Consider the following 21,782-nt stretch of genomic DNA (forward strand, 5'->3'; position numbering starts at 1 on the left):
TACTTGGAAAGGGAATAGTAGTGGCCGTTTTTTGGTCGAGTCTACTTATGACTCCTTGTCTCCTTTACTTACGGCTTATGACACCAATTGAAAGAAGATTTAAAAGCTGCGCATTCTCAAATGATGTAAGTCTTTTTTATCGATTACTTATCATAACAAGCTGCTCACTAATGTAGGTTGCAAAAAATGTGGAATGTATGCGGATGATCATTGTGAGATTTGCAAAGATGTTGTGGAGGACATCATACACACCTTGTGAGATTGCCCAGAAACTAAAAGATTTTGGCTTGAGATTCTTGATACTAGAGATATAAGGGCTTTTTTTGGCATAAAGCTGCATGAGTAGATCATGTTGAATATGAGATCTCAGCAGAAAAAGCATGAAGTTCCTTGGAACTCCTATTTCTCTATAGCTTTTTAGCTTACTTGGAAGAGAAGGAATGAGAAAATTTTTCAGGACAAGTCTCTCACTAATGCTTATATTGATGCACAAGCTTTAGCGATTATTAATACATTTATGAAATCAAAAGCTTACTTTAGCACTGATTGTTGGAATCGAGAGGTAGCTTTAATCTCATAGTTGATTCGGGACTATTCTACTTATTCTTCGAGGGACTCGAACCTAACTAGTCTCCATTGATTCATGAGGAGGTTAGATTAAGGGTACGACACCCTATGGTTTTTAGTTTTGTGGTCTTAATACACAAGTGAAAGAGTTAGCCCTAGCTCAATAACTCCTCACAAGTAAAATGTTAGGTTAGTCTGAGTTGTAGATGTAGCCACTTAATAGCCACCGGTTTCATATCGGAGATATCAGGAGGGTATAAGATTGACATTGATTATTCATTTAGTTCCGACCATATGGTTGTTATTATCATGGTCCAGCATGTTTAGGGGCACATTGTTGTTATTTTTGTGACCCTAAGATGTGTATAATAGTGTTATATCTAGTAATATGTGTTGCATGCTTGGCTTTATGGTTGTTATTGTTGTGGCCGAGACTATATTTGTTACACACATGTGATATGTGAGTTTATTACCATTGCATCCATAATTAATTAATATGAACCTATATAGGCTAGGTTGACCTTGGTTACTGAGTGCTTGTACTCACCCCTCATTCTTCAATATTTCAGGACCTAGCTCATCGGATCAAGATCAGGGAAAATGACCAAAGGCATAGGATATGAGAAAATCCTACTTGCAGACCTCCTTGTTTTGCTTATGTGTATTTAAACGTCGTTAATTTGCCAACGAGGATTTCATTCTATTATTTTGTCTACTTGCATTATAATTGAGAGTATTTTGTGTATTTCATGTCTTAAGCTAGTAATATGTGGTTGTAAAGCTTAAATAGGGCCAAAATATTAGTGCAAGTAGGGTAAAGTATAATTAGGTTGTTTTGGGATGGATATTAATGATTTTATGTAAATTATCCCCCTCCTTGTTTTTGTGAATCAAGGAGTTTAGTGGTAAAGTTGCATAATGTGTGCATGTGATTGGCTATGGTATGTTACACGAGTCCAAATTGGTTTATTGAGTGTGGTTTAAGAGTTTGTGTAGGCTTTTGACATATGTGATGGAGTTTGGACACCTTAGATGCAAGTTAATGTGAAAGGAGTGAGATTTGTATTGGGTATCCAGCATTTTATAGAAAAATCATTTCATTGTGAAATTATGCCATTAGCTAGAGTTAGGAAAAAGCTCTTTGTAGACACTTAAATCACCTCAATTGAACGTCAGATGAAAATTTAGGATGCGTTGAAAGTTCATCTTAGGTGTTGTCTTATAATAGCAAAGTTTACTGTTAAAAATTCGTGCAATGCACCATGGCATATGCAAAAAGCTATGGTGTATATGCTGCTTTTTGCAAAGTTTACTATTTTGAAATTAATATGCAAATGTTTTGATTTTTTTCCCTAATTTTTGTGCTTTTGCATAAATTTAAACTCTGATTTGTAAAGGTTGAAAGTGTATGGGAGTATTTTAAATATTAAAAATTTGAGATCCTATTATGCAAATTCGATAAACTTAATAATTCTTATTGAGTTTAGACCCTTGATTACCATGAATTTGGTGGTTAATGAAGCTTAAGGAAGTAGATTTTATAGGACTAATCTATGACTTGAAGGGAGCATTTAGAGAATGGTTCATATATAAGATGACTGATAGTGATCTACTTCATGCAAAACTTTAGGCTTATATGTGGGGCCTCAAATTGCGTTGGGACATTGGATATATGAAGATCATCCTAAATTCTAACTCTAGGGAAGCCATTGATGCAATCCAAAATGTTGCATCCCTTGTTTACCCATATATTGACATCATTGCTGAAATTTGTGCTCTTCTATCTCGAGAGTAGATGGTGCAAAGTCAATGTGTTTCAAGAGATGCAAATGAAGTTGTTGATTTTCTAGCCAAGATGGTGTTATCCTGTGTTACTGGTTTTCATCCTCTACTTTCCCCTCCTCCTAGTTTAAATGTAATTCTAGTACAGGACATTAGTATCGCTGCTTAATTGCTATCCTTTTCTTTTAAAAAAAGAAACTAGCAATGAAGCTTCCTCTCTTTCATTGCCATAACAGGAGATTCACATGTTATTAGCTATAAAAATATAGTAAAACAAGAGTGTGCCCATAAAACCACAACTTAGCAATTTCTTAAAAACATATGAAAGAAAAAACTCCTCACAAAACCACTTGAGTAGGTTGTTATGACAGAGAGGCTCTTATTTGTCTTTAATATTTGAATGCCTCTCATTTACTATTAAGGAAGGAAGCCATTAAATGCATTTTAATTCTATAATGTTTGTATCACACTCTTCTATGCTAAAATTAGTCCAAAACATCATTGTTCAAGTTTTGTTTTGAAATTGCCAGCTAGTCAAGCTAACTCCTCTATCTATTTTCTCATATAATTAATGATATTTTTAAAATCATCAATATACATTTTAAATTTATAATGAATTTTAAATTGATATAAACAACACACTTTATCTTAAATTTATAAAACTTACAATAGAACACTTATAATTTTGTGAGATAATAAAACTTTAAATCCCTCAAGTTTGTTTCAATTGTCATTTTGGTCTCTCAAGTTTAATTTTTATTGATTTAGCCCATCACTTTTTCAAAAAATTATCATGGTATAGTCCTTTGAATTGTAAAACAAACTAACTTTTAAAACAATTTAATGTGTAAAGTATATTAATGACTTTATATGTATATGTAGCTAAATGAGAATAATTTTTTTTAATTAGTTTTCTTTATTAATCTAATCTCTTACACTGTGCTTTATTCTTTTGTTTTTAAAATTTTTTTGAGCTTTTTTTTTACCTTAATAATTATACTTTTTTTCATTAATCTACATTGTTGTTATCAATATTCCCTAATCCATAACAATAGATTTTAACAGTGTAATCTCCTCTTTAAATAATAAAGATCAAATTGATAATTAAGACAAATTTAAGAGACCGAATCGTTAAAAATTAAGCTCGAATAACTAAATTAATAATTGAGACAAATTTAGTCCTAAAATAAAAAAATACCAATCAATACTCTATTGTATTGATTGAAAATGCATTTATTTATTTTGTAATTTACAATGTTAAAATATACACATGTTTATTGCCTATTTATCCACTATTCTTTATTTTCTAATCCTTGTTAGGTACAATATGAATAAATTATAACTTAAAAATGTAAATATTTTTTAAAAATGAAAAAATATGACTGATTCATGGTTGGTTCAACCAATTCTTTTTTCCTCCATTTTTTGTGAGTGGTTCTTTCAACTAATCAAATCGACCAATCTAAGTCTTATAGAACAAGTAAATTATCAAAGCAACATTATCTCATAGAAAGATTATAGATTTGATGGATCACTTAAGATCAACAATGAGATTAGATGTTAAAAGAGAGAGCAAATTCATACACTGATTTGCTAGGATAAATTAAAAGTACATGCTTGCATTCATTATAAAAGATGACAATAGAAAACACATAACTAAAGAGAAAAACACAAAGCATAACAAGTCTTAAGACAACTTAATAGACATAATATCGGATATCTTATAAAAAGATTAATAACTTGATGGATCAATTTAAGCAGATTTTTTAGGAACATCAAGCAGGTTGGTGCTCTTGCATTTGGGGCATTCTGGATCAAATTTCAGCACCATCACATAGAGGAAGCAATGAATACACCCCATCACAATCAATGAATTCTCATAAGCTTTTGGATTCAGATCAAGATCAAAAAGCGTGTTGGTTTTTCCCTTATTCTCATTAGTTGTTTCTTCTGCATTGTTGCTTTTCTTTGTTTCCTCATCATTTTCTTCAATCTATTGGAACAAACAAAATAGCCAACTAGATGAAAAGATTTGACTGAAAATTAAATAGCAATACCTCAAGAAAGAAATTAGATAGATCCACCAATGTTTTTTTATATGGTTATCTGATAGGGTCATATTTGAGCATTGTTGAGTTTAGTTGAGATAGCTTTCCCACAGACATTTTATGCTTTCATACGGACTCAAACCAACAAAGTTTTATTAAAATGAATAGCTAATGGTTTATCAAAATAAAAATATAACTTATGAAAATTAAGTCAAAATAAAGTAAAACTACAAATGACAACAACTTGAAGTGCCAAATCCAACCCACAAGTTTATAACTAAAATTTGCATTGTATCAAAATCTAATTAGATGCTGAAATCTTGAATATAAGTCACTTGTTTTCTCTTCTATAGAACAATTTTAGGTCTAAACTCTTGTTATACCATAATAAACAAGCTAAAATGAGAATAAAATATATGGCTCATTTATGTGAAACAATCAAAATAATTTAAATTCAGAAATCAAAAGCAAAGTAAAATAAATTAAGAATTCACCTCAGATTTAACATGACCCCCCATTAGAAAACACATCTGACCATTCAATACAGGATGAGTTGAATGAGTGATGCGAAGAGCTTTGTCAAAACTCTTAATAGGATGATCCATGCTGATATTAGGCTTTCCTTCCCCAGCAAGGAAATCATTCCTTAAAACATCATCCATTTTCTGTCCATCAATCAGAGCAGTTTGAACTTGATGATTTCCAAAGGGTTCAGCCATGATCAAATATTGGATTAAATGATAGCTCGGTGCTTAGCCTGTGGAAAACTAAGTTATGTATATATAGTGAGTGAACATGGTTTTCATAGCACACTGACTGAGAAAAGAAGATTTCAAATTTTCACCAACTTCAAATTCAAAAGAACAGTTACAAATTAAAGTGATGGATTTTAATTGGTTCAGAAATAATAAATGCAGGCATGATATTAAAATAATTGGATTACAATTTCTATAAGAAAATTTGAGAATTCTAAAGGAAGAAAGAAAATAAATTTGATAACATAGATGGCAAATTAAAGCAATCAAACTACACGCTCTGTTTCTAATTATAAGACACAGTTTTGGAAGGTAAGGTATTCCTATAGATAAGATAATTTATAAATTTTTAACCAATGGGGCTTAGATTTAGCAGAAGAAGCTAGTCCCTTATAACGTGATGAACTATTGTTCATACCCATTTCTTTGTCTTGTAAAATAAAACAAAGGTGATATACTCCTTTCGTTAAAAAATGTAAGGCATTTTTAACATAATCTCACCCTCCAATAAAGTAGTTACCTACTTTCAAACTAACTCTATCTTTTTATATTTATCCCTATTAAATACTCTACAATAAATATAAAGTCATTCATCAATAGGGAAACTTTTGAAAAAAAGACAATAATTATACCTTAAAAAACTAAAAATGCCTTTTATTTTTGAACATCTAACTCCTCAAAAAATACCTTATATTTTTAAACAGAGGGAGTATATTTTTTTCTAGAAAAATCAAATGTGAAAAAGGACACCCAAAACAAGGCAAACTGTGGGAAAGAAACAATTCAAATTTTGTATTGTTTAGCTAAATGATTAATGATATCAAGACACATTTTTCCATATAACTAAATGCATAGTTAAGGAAGTTCTTCCTTTTTAGGGTTTGAAGAATCCTATGTTCAATCTTTAAAGATATGCTGGATTTTTTGTATAGACAGGCACAAATTACATTCTTTTATTTGAAACCCACACTTAACTGTGGTTATGAGGTTATAACATGGAATAGTGAAATTTCTTATTTTTGAATTTATTTCAATTATCGATTTGGTCACTCAAGTTTAATTTTTATCATTTTGATGTCTTATTTTTTTTAAATTATTATGCTAGTTCTTTGAATTTTAAAACACAAATTGGCTCACAAATTAGTCTAATGTGTAAAATATATTAATGACTTAACATTTGTGATGCACATATAGCTAAATGATACCAGCTAGCCCTTAAATCAGTTTACTTTTTATTAACATAATCTCTTACACTATATTTTGATCTTTCATTTTTTTTTTCATTTCTAAGCCTTTTTTTTCTCCATTTAAATAATTATCCTTTTTATTAATCTACATGTCTGCCATTTAGTATTCTCCTATCCATGTTAATATATTTTAACAATATTATTTCCTTTTCAAGACAAATTTAAGAAACTAAATTAATAAACATTAAAGTTAAAAGATAAATCAATAATTGAGGAAAATTTAAAATACTAAAATTTTTATTACTCCTCTTGACTTGTCAGATTAGTTATATGATTCATGTTGCGTGACACCGTTTAATGTCAACAAGTATTTTATTTTACTGGGCCATATATGGGTTGATAAAAATGAGGAGGTAAAGGTCATAACATCCCAAATTTTTAATTTGAAATTAATTAAAATAAATGAGGTTAAATTAATAAATTAACAAATTAACAAATTAATTAAGCTTATTGAGTTTTTGAATTTCTAATGGACCTAATAGATCATTTAGATAGCTTTAAGATGAATTAGGATGCTTATTAGGCCAACTGGGCCTTAAGAAAAGGCCCAATTTGCATTTGGGCTAAGTTAAACTGTTTGTTGTGATGGACGTAGCGGTGGATGGTGATAGATTTCATTAAATATGTCGCAAGTTACTTGTGACAAAAAGGAAAGAAAAGAAAGAGAGAAATGACGACGAAGGGGAGTAAGTTCTCTGCTAGGGTTTGGATTCTATATCACTTTGTAAGTGTTTTGGCATAAGTTTGAGCTAGATAAGCTCCCAACATCACCTCTTTACCTTTCCATGCAATATTTCTACTAGTTTAGGTATTATGAGTTAAAGATTTTATTTTTCCTTGAGTTTAAACCAAACCTATTAAGTTTGTTAGGATTATTAAGAGTTAACTTAGGTTTCTATACATATAATTAGTGAGTTTATGGTGTTTTGGTGTTTAGATCTAGGGTTTAGACGAACCCTAACTTTAAATTTGCATATTAAGAGTGATTTGGGCTCTAAATTAGTATTGTTTAGCCTTATCGAAGCCAAATAAAGCTAATAGAAGGTTGTTAGGGTTTTGGTTTTGCCGATGATAAAAGTTTAAGGTTGTGAGTAGCTTAATTAAGCTATAAAGTGCTTGTGTTATATTTGATAATTAATTATAAGCATTTAATCATGTAGATTATAGTTGCTTGGAGCTTACTTGAGCTCGAAGAGGCTTGAGAAGCATTAAAATCCTATGGGTAACCCTTTTTGATGATAAAAAGGTTGAGGTAATCGGATAATCTACTCTACTTACTAGCTTGTTGGATCATTTATGAAGTTTTGTGAAATGAATAATTATGTTTATATGTAAAAGCATGCAGGTGTGTGAGTTTGGTTTTAGAAAATCTATGTGAAGTGGGAAAAATGGCTTGAAAGCAAAGGTATATCTATATATTTATGTATATTTATATATATATATATATATATATGAGTTTATTAAAATAATTTGTGAAATGTTGATATGATCATAGATAATGTAAGTGATAATGTGATATATATGTGAGCATGATCATGTATGTGTAAAGGTAGGAGATTCATCTTATGTGGGGTAGTACAAAACTATATAGAACTCATTGACACCGTGAGTTGCCCTAGTGTTCGATTGTGTGTATCTGTGTTTGAAACTCTTTGCTCATTGCATGTAGTGGTGCTTAAGCACATGACACCCCAATTATTCGAAAAGGGAAATTTGCGGTCCAAAAGTAGAATGGAACCTTGGCCGAGTTGCATTCCATATTCATCGAGCTTGGGTCAATCTAGTCATATAAATTTGGCCTAATCTTGCTAATAGCCCATTGATTCAATCAAAGATGTTGAGGAGATTCGGATAGAATTGTGGATCATACAAGTTATAACTTGTGATATGGATTGTTGTCATATGTCATGATCATATGATTTACTTGTACCCTACTTTACATACTCATTTATGTTTTGACTTTCTAGTAGGTAGTGTAGCTTATTTAGTTATTAGGATTTTGTCTCATTCTATAGTTACAATTTTACTCATGACAACATCAATAGGAGCAGAGGGAAAACTAGGCAAGGCAAAGAGTAGACAGTCTTTGCTTTTTTGTAATTACCTTTAGGCTTTTTATTAATCATATGTGTAATTGGATATATGTGCATGCATTACCAACTAGGAAGACATGATTTTTTTTATTATACTTGTATGATTTGTATGGACTAATATGGTTGCAATTTGGCCTGAGCTATGTATCTCATGAAGAGGTTGTGCTATATGGCCAAATTACTCATGCAAGTGCATGATTAGTTATATTAAACATTTTATTTGGTTATGTAAATGTTTTGGGTGGCTAAGTGCCAATGTCGATTAAATTGCCCCCTTTATGTCATGGAATTGGATTTAATATGGTCAATTTGTATATGGATTGTGTCATTATATGTATGGTTATTCTATTAGGTGCTTGTTAGTCTTGTAAATTTGGTTCAGGTCTCAGTGGAAGCTAATGGCATATGGTTTGGGCTTGGGGCATTTGGATGCCAAAGGTTTTGTAGAAGTGACTATTAAGCATCCGGGTATCCAACTTTTAAATGAGCTGTTATTTTTATGTGAGACTATTGTCATTAACAATATTACTAGGTAAGCTTTATGTTGATGTTTGAATCACTCCAATCAAACATTTGATAGAGAAATGACATATGCCAAAAATTAGCTCTAGTGTGCTGTCATGATAGGCTATGCATTACAACACGTGGCATAATAAGGAAAGTATTGAGCTATGGCACACGGTGGTGGAGCCTCGGTGGTTTGAGGGGTTGCAAATGCACCCCTCACTTTTGAGAAAATTACAAGTGACGTATATAAAATTTATAATTTTGTACCCCCTGTCCGATTAAGAGAGGTAGAGGAAGGCCTAAGAGAACACTTTTGGAAGTTATTGAATGTGATCTCTTAATTAATAATATTCCTAAAAGCTTGATAAATGATAGAGCACAATGGCGTCTTGTAATCCATGTAGCCGACCCCACCTAGTGGGATAAAGGCTTGTTGTTGTTGTTGTTGTACCCCCTACTCTTGATATTTTGCACCCTCTAAATTAAATAAAAAAATATTTAGGCTCAAAAACTTATTAGATATATAATATTTTAATAATTTAGATGAGATATGAAGAGATATTTATAATAAAAGAACATATTAATTTGTTCAATATAATTTTTAAAAGGAAAAATGATTGTGAACACTGTATTTTTTCATGCCATAATAGATAAATAAAGTAACATCCATAATAAAATAATAAAAAAGAAAAAAATGGAAAATAGGAAAACATTTTATAAAAGCAATCTCTATAAAATAATAAGAATGAAAATAAGAAAATATTTTATAATAAGAAAATAAATAAATAAAAAGTTAAAAGATCTTTGATTTGAAGATAATAAAAAATGACACAAATGTAATCAAGCTAAATTACAATCTAATATAATAATGAGCTATAAATATTTGAATATCTCAAAATAATATAATAACAAGAATATAAGCTAATCTAATATTACGATTTCAAAATAATATAATAATCATAATATAATAATAGATAAGATAACAATTAATATACAATCTCTCAGTCATAATAATAATATAAAAATATATAAAATGTAGATTACGATACCATGGAGATTCTAGAAAAACCTTAGATATATAGGTCTATATAAAAGAAAGCAAAGGCAGACTAGAAGGGACCGCTAGAAGATGAAAGAAAAGAGGAGCTAATAGAGATCCAGGTGATTGGGATTCATAGAGGTAAGTTCACTTTTCCTTAAGTCATAGATGTGCTTGTATATCAGTGAAAGATTTCTTGAAGCTTGAGTCTTAAATCTTTTGAATATCCAGTTGCTGAAACACAAGGGCAAATCCTAGCATCAAAATACATCTCCATAAGTTGTGATCATTCAATCCTCCACTATATATTTGTTTCTCTATTTTATCTTCAAGTATAGTGCACATAAGTCTCATGATTGTTGGAGATAATCACCAATTCTCTTTGAATAAGGCATGACATGGTAGTCAATTATGTCAATTATTTAAGCTTCTAGTTTTGAGGTTCATAAGAGTCACATTGTAATCCAGTTTGTATTCATTTGCTCATAAGACTTCAATGAGTTTCCCCATGGTTCAATATGCATGATAAATTATCATAAGCACATAGTTTTGAAATTATTCTACTTGCAAGTTTATATTCATTTATCATAAATTTATATCCAATTGATGCCTAAAATTTTTAGTGTCCTCGTAAGCTTATATCCTTTTGATTACTTGAGACTTTCACAGTCTTTACAATTTTATAAGTTAATTAATTTATTATCTTAGATAATGATAAATTATTGCATGTATATAGTTTTGAAATTATTAGTTGTGTGAGAGTTTTAAAGTCCTCACAGATTCATAAATTAAATAGCTCATCCTACATAGTAATAAATTATCACAAATACATATTTCAAAATATTTTATTCTTAAATAAAAATAAAACATTTTCCAAAAATAAATAAAATTAATTAAATATTTTGTCAACAGCTGAATATACGAAGCTTTCATAAATCTTTTTAAACTATTTTTCACAAAACTGTTTCTCAAGATCTTGTCACAAATGAAGAAATAAAATATTTTCATAAATAAAACTACAAACCAACATTAAAATTATTTTATAAAAAATTAATAATTAATATTTTCTTTAAAAAATTCTCAATCGAAAGATACACATTTTTATCTCAAACTACGTGGACTTTGATCTCTCAAAAGGGTATGTAGGCCTTAAGGTTTCATCCCACGTCAAGTCTAACTTATAAATTAATAAAAAATTTTCCTTCTAATTTTCTTCCTTTTTTATCTTATTTTTTTAAGGATAATTAAGATATTTTTAAGGTCATATAAATTTATATAACTAACTTAAGGTAACCATTCATATGAATAGGTATTATGGGATGCCTAACATCTTCTCTGCACATAATTGACTCCTGTATCCTTTGTCTCTAAAGTAGACCACACATTAAAAGAGGTTTTTAAAATTACCTTTTAAAATTTTGGTGATGACTCCTAAATAAATATTTTTATTTGATTTTCCTCCTCGAGAAATTATAGATAAGGTGACTATGATGATAAAACTATTTATGTTATTATAATTTTAATCCTAGCATAATTATTATTTTTTAAAAAATATTGATTTTTTATTAAATTATTTCACACCTCTTGATTTAAGGTCTTGGCTCCGCCACTGACAGCATATGTGTCTTTTTTGGGGTAAATTGCTGTTTGGCCTTCGTTTACTTGTTTCTTTCTAAGTTAGTCCTTATGCTTCATAATGGTGTTAAACTTTAATTTTACATGTGTGTCGTGCTCAACCAATATCTTAAAAAGAGTTTTTTAATGGGATCCTAATTTTTGATGATTTTAAGTTATTACTTCTATTGTAATGAGTCATTGAGATTAATAGGTTCGTAATAGCCATTATGAAGTTGTATGTATAATATGTTCTTGTAATGTTAATGTGGACATTACAAAGCCTATTAAGATTATGCAAGAAGAAGTCCAAATAACTCTTTGGCATGTTTGGTTTTTAGTTTGTGTTCTTCAAAAGTTCATTTGCAAGAAGCAATCATTTCTTGGATTTAGCAAAAGTATGTTCCAAATGTAAATCAATTAGCCTATATACACAACATTTGTAACCTCATTGAAGTAACATTAGACACATTATAGGTTAAGAAAAAAGGATTAGATTACCTTGAGAACATTGAAAAAGAAAAAAAAAGGCTTCTTTTGAGTGAATATTGTTGCGTGAGGTGTATGTCCTTCATTTTTGAACTCCATGCCTGTACATGAACTTAAATGTGTTTTTTAGCTACATCATGTTCTATCAAACTCTCGATTGTTTTACCAAAAAGATGCTGGATTCTAAAAAAATATCAAACACCAATGTGTTGATTCTAGCTATGACGGTTTAAACACAGGATCTTATGTTTGAGTACATGTGAATGCATAAAATATTTTTAGGAGAGTTATTCTCAAATAAGCTTGTTAATGCTTGAATCCAGCTCAGTCAGATAGTTATATAAAAAAAATCAAACCACTTCCATGTGAGATTGTGTTTGTGACGTTAATGAGTAATATTTTATGGATGATGATTTGAAGTTTTTCCTTGGAATTATCTTCTAATGAATTAGGGTTTCACATAACATTTAGGGCTTGGACTTTTTAAGCGAGTCATCTTTTTAATTACAAGAGTAATTGTTAGAGGCTTGAGATTACAATCTTGCTTAAGCCTAAAACTTCTTATTGATAATAGAGTTTCTATGTTATTGTTTCCTCAAGATATTCCCAAAGAGATTTATTTTAGAGAGCCTAAATGAGGAGTTTTGGTTATTTGTCATTATACTCATTTATTTAATCTCATCATTTGGTTTATACAAATCTATAATATTCATAAAATTAATTTTAATAGTTAAGTAAGTAAATATTCAATTGGTTTATTACAGATAATAATAAAATAAAAAGAGATGCAGGGTTAAATTCATGTTATTATAAATAAAAATTATACTCCTTGTAGTTTTTTGGATGGTGGAATTTCTAAGAAAATTCAATTATATTATATATATACATAGACACACACATGCAATTATATATTGATATTAGCATGTTGATATATTAAATATTGGATTAGAAAGATATTTAAAATTAGATAAATAAATTAACATGTCAATATGTTTAACATTAAATAGAAACTACGGAAAAATGACAGATAAATCTCTCCAAAATAAAAAAAAGGCAATTTGATCTCATAAAATATAATAATGATAGTGAGATTCCATTAGGCTTCTTTAAGTTATGATTTTTTAAATCGTTTTAGTTATTGATGGAATCAAACTTGTAACAATATAAAAATAGTTAGACTTTGCAATAGAAAGTTGTAATTTTCTAAATCATTTTATTCATTGGTGGAATCAAATTTGCAAATAGTTATACCAACCTTATGAACTATATAAAATTAGTTGGACTTTGCTGATAGAGAAAAATTACAGTTAGAAAGTTATGATTTCCTAAATTGTTTTATTCATCAGCGGAATTAAACTTGCAAATACTTATACCTCACTTGTGAATTGTATAAATTTAATTGAAGAGGGGTACTAAAGTAATTTCATAAAAATAAATCTCAAAAAAATTTCTTGGGACTTCATTATTATTATCATATTTTATGGGACCAAGTTATAAATCAAATCATGTCACATCTTGTTTTAGTATATATAAAATTATAAAATATGAAATGCCAATGTATTAACTCCTCTAACACTGCTAAATTTAGCCATGGTAATGGCAACAGGTCAATGATTAAAGCTGTTAATTAGGTGGGCCGGCCCTTTTAAGCTTGAAAATAACTAGAGCCAAGCCTCTGCTTTAGAAGGAAAAATGGGAATTCAAACTTAAAAGGACTAGCCCTTTTATTTTTTTAAATTATAATATAAAAAAATAGAAGATTAAATATATAACTAAAAAAATGAATATATTAGACTCATTCATCCCTCCTTCATTTATTTATTAAGATTTAGCTAATAATGTTAGCCAAGTCTAATTTTTATTGATATGAATTTTGATGTTGCTATTTGATATTATACCTAAATGTTTAATTTTTTATTTATTATGGTGTAAGTTGATTTAAATTTATTTTCTTAAACTTAATTTTATGTATAATGACTTTTTTAAAATTATAAATATATTTTTTAAAATTTTAAATTGAAAAAAGTAATAAAAAAAAGGATCAAAGCCTTAAGAATTAAGGCTGAACCTTATAAAATAAAATTTTAAAGCATGATCAAGTTTATTAGAATTAGTTTGTTTAAATCACGATTTTTTTAAGGATTGATCATTAATTGACAGCTCTATCCTCGACAGATTTCCATGTAATTATACAAAATAGCAAAAAAACGAAAAGAAAAAGAAAAAGGGGTCCGCGCAGGAGATATGGAATGAAAATGAGAAGCCGCCTTTTCTTCCATCGTCTCCCTCCTCCCTAGGGTTTTGGGTTTTCACCAGTGAAGCCAGCAGCCCATTCCGCTGCTCCGTCTCAGTAGCGGGTGGAATCGCAAAGTATCCGCCACTCGCGTTACAAGGTACTTTAGTTTGGTCCTCGTAGGATTGGTCTGTTTCTAGTTCTTTACGTTTCTTCAAATTCGCTAATATTCACTTGGTTCCTCTTTTCGAAGAGTCCCTTGCCCTGCGTATTCAAAACTAGGAGAAACAGAAAATGGTGAAGAAGAGCAAGAGTAAGAGAACTTCTTTCCACGTTTTACCTTGTTAAATATTTTGCCTGAGTCGTTACGCTTACTTGTGTATCGTTTGTCCTTAATTTTTGCCAGAGAGTAAGAGTAAAAGGATTTCACTGAAGAAAAAATACAAGATCATAAGAAAGGTGAAGGAGCACCACAAGAAAAAAGCCAAAGAGGCCAAAAAACTTAACTTGAACCGGAAAAGGAAGGTTGAGAAAGATCCTGGCATTCCCAATGATTGGCCCTTCAAGGAACAGGAGCTTAAGGCTCTTGAAGCTCGACGAGCTCGTGTTCTTGAGGAATTGGAACAAAAGAAAGCTGAGCGGAAGGAGAGGGTATTGCTTCATAAGTGAACACTACTTTGTTATGCCTGCATTTAATAGATTCAACATGTTGGAAATTCTCACCTCTAAATTTAGTTTTTTCAATGCAGTTGTGTGAAAACTACTTTGTCATTCAGTATTTTTAAATTTGTAATGTGGTTAACCCTGGTTTCAGGCTAGAAAGAGGAAGTTGGGACTGGTAGAGGATGATGATGTCTCCCAATTGGATGAAACAACAACCGTGACGGAGAAAAGTTTCACCGTAGCTGGGAAGAGTCGAGGTACCTTTTTGGTTGAAGTTTCAATTTTGGTCAAATATATTATTCTCTTTTTGCATGCTTTATTTGTGTTGATTATATTTTATTATCTCGTATTTTTTCCAAAGAAAACTCAGATAGGGCCTTCTACAAGGAGTTAGTCAAGGTCATCGAAGCCTCTGATGTCATTTTGGAAGTCCTTGATGCCCGTGATCCCCTAGGGACACGTTGCATTGATATGGAAAAGTTGGTGATGAAATCAGGACCTGATAAGCATCTAGTATTGCTTTTAAATAAAATTGGTAAGTTTCATTTCACATTCTTGTTACCTTTAGCATTTGTAGAGATCTATGTTCTTTAATATATTTTTACATTGACTAACTATTTGTGCTCTTAACTCAGATCTTGTGCCTCGAGAAGCTGTGGAAAAGTGGCTCAAGTACCTTAGAGAAGAATTGCCTGCTGTGGCCTTCAAATGCAGCACTCAAGAGCAGAAATCAAATTTAGGGTGGAAACCTTCAAAAAAAGGCAAATCAAGCAATCTTTTGCAAACAAGTGATTGTCTAGGAGCTGATACTCTGCTTAAATTGTTGAAGAATTACTGTCGAAGCCATGAGGTAACAGAATTTTTGGTGCAAGGACACATTTTCACGTAGAATTAGAGTTTTGCCTTTGAATTTGCTGTTACAGATGATTTGAATGAAATTCTTGGTTCTGTACTCATTTCAGTTGTATGAAACCCTGGTTAATGTTATTGGGCTTATCATTTCCATTATTTGTTCAAAAGAACTTTTTCTTAACCTTAAGCGTGTGGGACTGGCTAATCATATGCTTTGAACTCTAGCTGGGATATGCTGAATGCTGATGGAAACATCTCTTGTTCAATTATCTTGTTCTGGAATTGCAGATACCTTTTCTCATCTTTAGCTTTGCTTTTGTCAAAGTGCTTTGTATTTCTGAACTTTTAAGTTAACCTCATAATTGTTTTCTGTTTTATAAGTTTTCTTAGAAGGGAACTGTCCATCATAAACAAGACTTTTTGATTATTTGCTAACCTATACTGTTGCTTCTATTCATGCTTCTAGAGATATGTCTTTGTTATGCAGTTGGTCCTCCTCTACCTGAACATTCTTCATCAATACTTGCCGGTGCATGTATGTGATATCCTGAAGAGGTTCAGGGATTCTAGTTGTATGTTTGATGTTCTAATACTTTTTAAGTTTTGAGCATGTTGTAAAACTAACTCAGAATATGATGCCCTTCATCCTTCATCACTACTTTATAATTTTCACATGGCTTTTAATTTCTTTATCTTGTATTCCATAGTGTCTTATATGGTTTTTCTTTGCTTTTTTGTCATTTCTATGATCCTGTTAAATTTTAACTCATTAATTGTTACTTTTTTGTGGGGATAGTATTAATTCTTCATCCTTTCTTCAACAGATCAAGAAGTCAATTACTGTGGGTGTGATTGGCCTGCCAAATGTTGGCAAGAGTAGTCTCATTAATAGCTTGAAGAGAAGCCATGTTGTCAATGTTGGTGCTGCTCCTGGTTTAACAAGATCAATGCAAGAGGTGCATTTAGACAAAAATGTTAAGTTGTTGGACTGCCCTGGTGTTGTTATGCTAAAGTCTCAAGACAATGATGCTTCCATTGCTTTGCGAAATTGCAAAAGAATTGAGAAGCTGGAAGATCCAATTAGCCCAGGTAAGTGGAGGGCTGGGGCATTGCCTTCTCTTGACAATTTAATCTGCCTTGCTATGTGTTTATATTAGATAAATGAAGTTTGAATTTGAAGTTGTTGGTCGAAACTTTATAAGAATTCAAATTGTAACTGTGAATCAGCAAAGCAGAAAACTTTCCACTTTGGGATTTGTTTTGAAGTCTACCTTACCTTATAGGCCTGTTGTAAATTTGAGCCTGGAAGAGAAATCCTGAGAAATTTAGTCTGCTAAACATGGATTTTGTAACTTCAACCACACAAGTACTAGTGTTTTATTTTTTATTCATTAAATTTTATCAATAAGAAAGTATTCAGCAAAGGAAAAACTGAAGCTATGAAGCATGTTCACTTAAAAAAGCCATATTTATGTCTGACACATCTTTGATATTCTATTAGGTATGACCTGACACATCAAATTACTTATGGATACTTCAGAGTTTATGATGTGTTCTTGGCAGTGTCTGTCTATGCTTCCTAGCAATAAAGATTATTCACAAACCAGCAAAGGGGCCTAATTTCTCTGCAATCCGAAATAAGATCATCCTAACCCCTTGTTTGGTTGGAGGTGAGGGGAGGGACCTCTTGTTTGGATGGATGAAATTTTCCCTCCTCTTGGTTGGATGGGACAAGGAGAGGGAAAATAGCCCCTTGTTTGGCAAAGGGGAGGGAGGGGAGGAAGGGAAAATTTTAATACATTTTCCCTCCCCTCCAAATTGGGGGGATTGGGAAGGATTCCTCCCTCTCCCTCCCTTCCCCTCCCCTTCCCTCCATTAAAATCCCTCCCCTCCAACCATAGTGTAAGAGGAAAAAAATCACTTATACTAACATGTGATATTCGATATAAACAATGTAACCTTAAAAGTATGAGCGCTCCTCTCCGACCAAATGCACCATAACATTGCAAAACTGACTATGCCACAATAATAAGCCTTCTTTTTTCCTTCCAAACACTTTAGACCTTGTAAAAGGAGACCCCTGCATTGTTGCTGGATTCACCCGTTCACTAAAGGCTCCAAATAGATAAATCCAATACTAATACATCCATCTCTCAGCAAGGATGATTTTATTTTTTTATTTTTCAGGCTATACTATATTTGACTCTTTCTCTATGGAAAATGAAATTCATCTTTCTATTCACTGTATAAAACCCCTCCTATAGAAACACTAACACATCTTTCTTTTCCCTGTATGAAACAGTAAAGGAAATTCTCAAGCTATGCCCAGCTCCTCTGCTGGTAACACTTTACAAGATTCCAAGCTTTGATTCAGTTGATGACTTCATACAGAAGGTTGCTGCAGTTAGGGGCAAACTCAAGAAAGGTGGAATAGTTGATGTTGAGGCTGCCGCGAGAATTATTCTTCATGACTGGAATGAAGGTAATCCTTACATATAACTCAAGCAGAAACCGAAAAAAATGATACATGCTTTCTTTTGAAATTAATGTAAAGCAACTACTTGTTGATTTGCCAAATCAAGAGATATTTGGTTTGCTTGTTTCAGGTAAAATTCCGTATTATTCCTTGCCCCCCGTTAGGAACCAAGGGGAGCCTTCAGAGGCCAAGATAGTTTCCGAGTTTGCAAAGGAGTTTAACATTGACGAAGTTTACAAAAGTGAATCTTCATTCATAGGAAGCCTTAAATCTGCTGATGACTTCAATCCTGTTGAAGTTCCTTCAAGTCACCCTCTCAAATTTGACCAGACAATGTTAGAGGTTTGTTATTACATTTGGAGTTTTACCCATGATATCATGCTGCTTAAACTTTTAAATCTTCTAAATCAGAATGAGAAAAATTTTCAGGATGACAAATTACCATTTGGGTCCTTGAAAGATGGGTTATATCAATTTAAATTTCAGAAGATAATCACCATCATTAGACTTAAATAATTAGGAGAATTACTTTAAGGTCCCACTCAAGATAATTAATTACTCCAAAATTCATGGACAATTGAGTTTAGGACAATGACAATATTTTGTGCTGTCATTTTCCTAAACTTAGTTGTCGATGGACCTGAGAGTAATTAATTGTCTTGAGTGGGAATTGTGTGTAATTCTCCCTAAATAATTACTGGAACCTTGCAACTTGATCCTGCTCCACGTTTTTGTTAATTTAGTATCAGCAGGACCATGATGGTTCTGGGGAAATGCTTGGGTTTTTTTTTAGCATGCCACTTTATCTTAGTCATGAACCTCCAATATCAATTTTTCATTAATGAAATCATCTTATCGTTCACCACTGTATTTTAGGATGATATGCAACCTCAACCAACAAATGAAGGTGAAGGTCCGGAGAATGCAGCAGAAATCAATGCGGACGAGTCTATGGAATGTCAGGATGACGGCAAGAGCATGGGGAAAACTGCTGCTAGTAGGCAAAATGAGAAACTATATGCAGAGGAAGGAATGCTTAATACTAAGCTTAGGAGAGCAGAGAAGAAGAAGAGAAAAAAGGCTAACAAAGCTACATCCGATGCTATGGCCGGTGATTATGACTTCAAAGTCGATTACTTCCAGAAGGGAACTGCAATGGGTGCTGGTGGGGGCCAGAGCGATCAGAGTGAGGATGATGATGATCAGCTCAACTCTGAAGAAGTGCCATCGTCCGGTATGCAGACCGATGGTTAATGGGGTCGTGAGCATACATTCAATTTTGTCATTAGGCGTTGGCCTTGAATAATTTTGTATTAGCTGATTCAGTTTTTAATATATATTTTGGGCAACAGTTAATTTATTAGATTTCAGGAATTTTTGTCCTGTTGCGGGGTCTCGGAGTGGGATTTTTGTATGGGACTCCTATTTTTTTAAAAGTAAATGTGAAATTATTGTGACAAAATGTCTGAATGAAAAATTTAAAGTGTATGAAAAGCTGTCTTAAGATTCAGCTCAGATTCGAGCCCATTTAAGCACGAGGAAGGGCATGCGGTCTTCTGTTCCGCTTGTCTAATTCTACGTCTGCCAACTTCAATGAGATCAGTGATGAAAGGAGGATTCGTAGCTCTAAAAACTTGACCGTTTAATCTCAACTCTGCTGGGAAATAGGTATGAGGAACGCAAAGGTTTATTCAGATTGTGCAGAGGGCATATCTCTGATTAGGAGATTTCAAGGTGGCAGTCATCCTTTCCAAGATATAATCGGTCAAGCTCAAGGTTTTAAAAACTAAATCAGTTATTGAACTAGCTAAGTCAGTGGGTTATAAGTTAGTGGTTCAATTCGAAAGGCAAATTGATTATGATTAAAATAATATAATTTAAATAAAAAGGCATTAATTATGAAAATATTTAACCAAATTCAAGATATAAATACAATAATAATTATAAAATTACAACTACCCAAAAGTTTAACAATAATAAAATACAATTTTTTAAATATTCATTCTTACAATTATAATATATAGCTCTTCAATTATTAAAAAATCCAAAACTGATCATCACTAACACTAAAATCATTAACAATGACAATCATAATTCATAAATGCTAAGCAACAATCAGACAAATGAATAACAACAGATAATGAAAGATTAAAACAATTAAGGCACAACTAACTTAAAAGAATATTGAATTTTTTAAGTTTGAACTTACAATTAAAGCCTTCTATTTGAAATTCAAACTATAGATAATGAAATCTAGTTTAATTGTCTCGCCCTCCATTGCCTCGCTTTTTTAATTTTCAAGCTGAATTTTTTACTTTTTATTTAGTTTTTACAATTTCAAGAAAAAAGTGACCCTCGCTACCCTAGCAACTCGGCTACCAAGTTATCCTGGGTTGACCCCGAGTTAGCCGTGATCACACCGGGTTAGTGGTTGGCCGATTTAGGTGGAAATCTAGATCGAAAAAGAGATTGGGTCACTAGTTCATGAGCTGAACTAGCTGGTCCGGTCTGGGTTTCCATACAATGGTCAAGCTAGACATTCGGGACTTTCTAGTTAAACTGTTTAATATTAGAGGCAGAGTTATGGGAAATGTGGTTAGGTTTTCTCACACTGCGAAGAGGGTTATAATTGAATCTGACTCTATTACAATTGTGAATATGCTACAACAGTTCTTGTCAAGTTCACGTGTAACGGGCAAATTTTTACTTCAAATGTAGAATATGATTGATGATAGTTGAAATGTAAGAGTGGTACAAATTTTTAGAGAAGAAAATTTTGGTACTAATTGGCTAGCTAACTGGAGTCTATCGCAGGAGTATGGTCTTCAGATTTTGAGTGAACCTTTTGAGGGTTTACTTGATTTCTTGTATAAGGAATGACTGGGCTTGACTTGCCCAAGGTTGATTATGATGTAATTGTGCTTAGGCTTACCCCACTACTTAAAAAAAAGTTAAATATTAGAATATCACTATGTGCCATATTTATGGGAAATCAATGAATGTGCTAACTAGCTTGCAAACTTAGCTCATGACATTTTTTATCTTATTGACTCACTCAGTGTACGAGGTTGGTAGATCTAGTCAAAAGAATGTATAATCTTTTGTACGAGTTTGCTGTTTGCCCATGGCCTTTCGTCAATAAGAAAATTTTACATTGAAAGGCTAAGCATTAAGGGTGTTCAGTTTAGACCCATATCGATTGACCCGATATCGTCCCGATCATATCAGGACTGGTCTTGTCCCGACCCGAAAATAATCGAGACGAGACAGGACACAGGATTATCATCAGGACGTCCTGTCCCGAATATTATATATATATATATATTATTTTTTATTTTAAATATATTAATTATATTAATATAATTTATACTTATATTAATTATATCAATTATAATTTCAATATTTGCAATTCTTATT

The 21,782-nt window shown here is 31.7% G+C and overlaps 1 protein-coding gene across 2 annotated transcripts; it reads left to right on the forward strand.

Annotated features, from left to right (window-relative positions):
- Positions 1-14,352: 14,352 nt before the first annotated feature.
- LOC129289948 (guanine nucleotide-binding protein-like NSN1) lies at positions 14,353-19,875 on the forward strand. 2 transcript variants are annotated; one of them, XM_054926694.1, is made up of 10 exons: positions 14,353-14,534; positions 14,628-14,687; positions 14,781-15,025; positions 15,189-15,294; positions 15,408-15,572; positions 15,673-15,887; positions 16,714-16,978; positions 18,192-18,371; positions 18,496-18,707; positions 19,242-19,875. In XM_054926694.1, exons 2-10 carry the CDS (start codon positions 14,669-14,671, stop codon positions 19,617-19,619), a joined length of 1,785 nt encoding a protein of 594 aa, XP_054782669.1. In that variant the 5' UTR covers positions 14,353-14,534; positions 14,628-14,668; the 3' UTR covers positions 19,620-19,875. The 2 variants fall into 2 exon arrangements, with proteins under 2 accessions (XP_054782669.1, XP_054782664.1); XM_054926689.1 differs by having other exon boundaries at positions 14,354-14,534; positions 15,399-15,572.
- Positions 19,876-21,782: the final 1,907 nt, after the last annotated feature.

This window comes from Prosopis cineraria, unplaced genomic scaffold (genome assembly GCF_029017545.1).
Source record: "Prosopis cineraria cultivar Desert tree isolate PC_DT_omini unplaced genomic scaffold, ASM2901754v1 PC1, whole genome shotgun sequence".
Lineage (NCBI taxonomy): Eukaryota > Viridiplantae > Streptophyta > Magnoliopsida > Fabales > Fabaceae > Prosopis > Prosopis cineraria.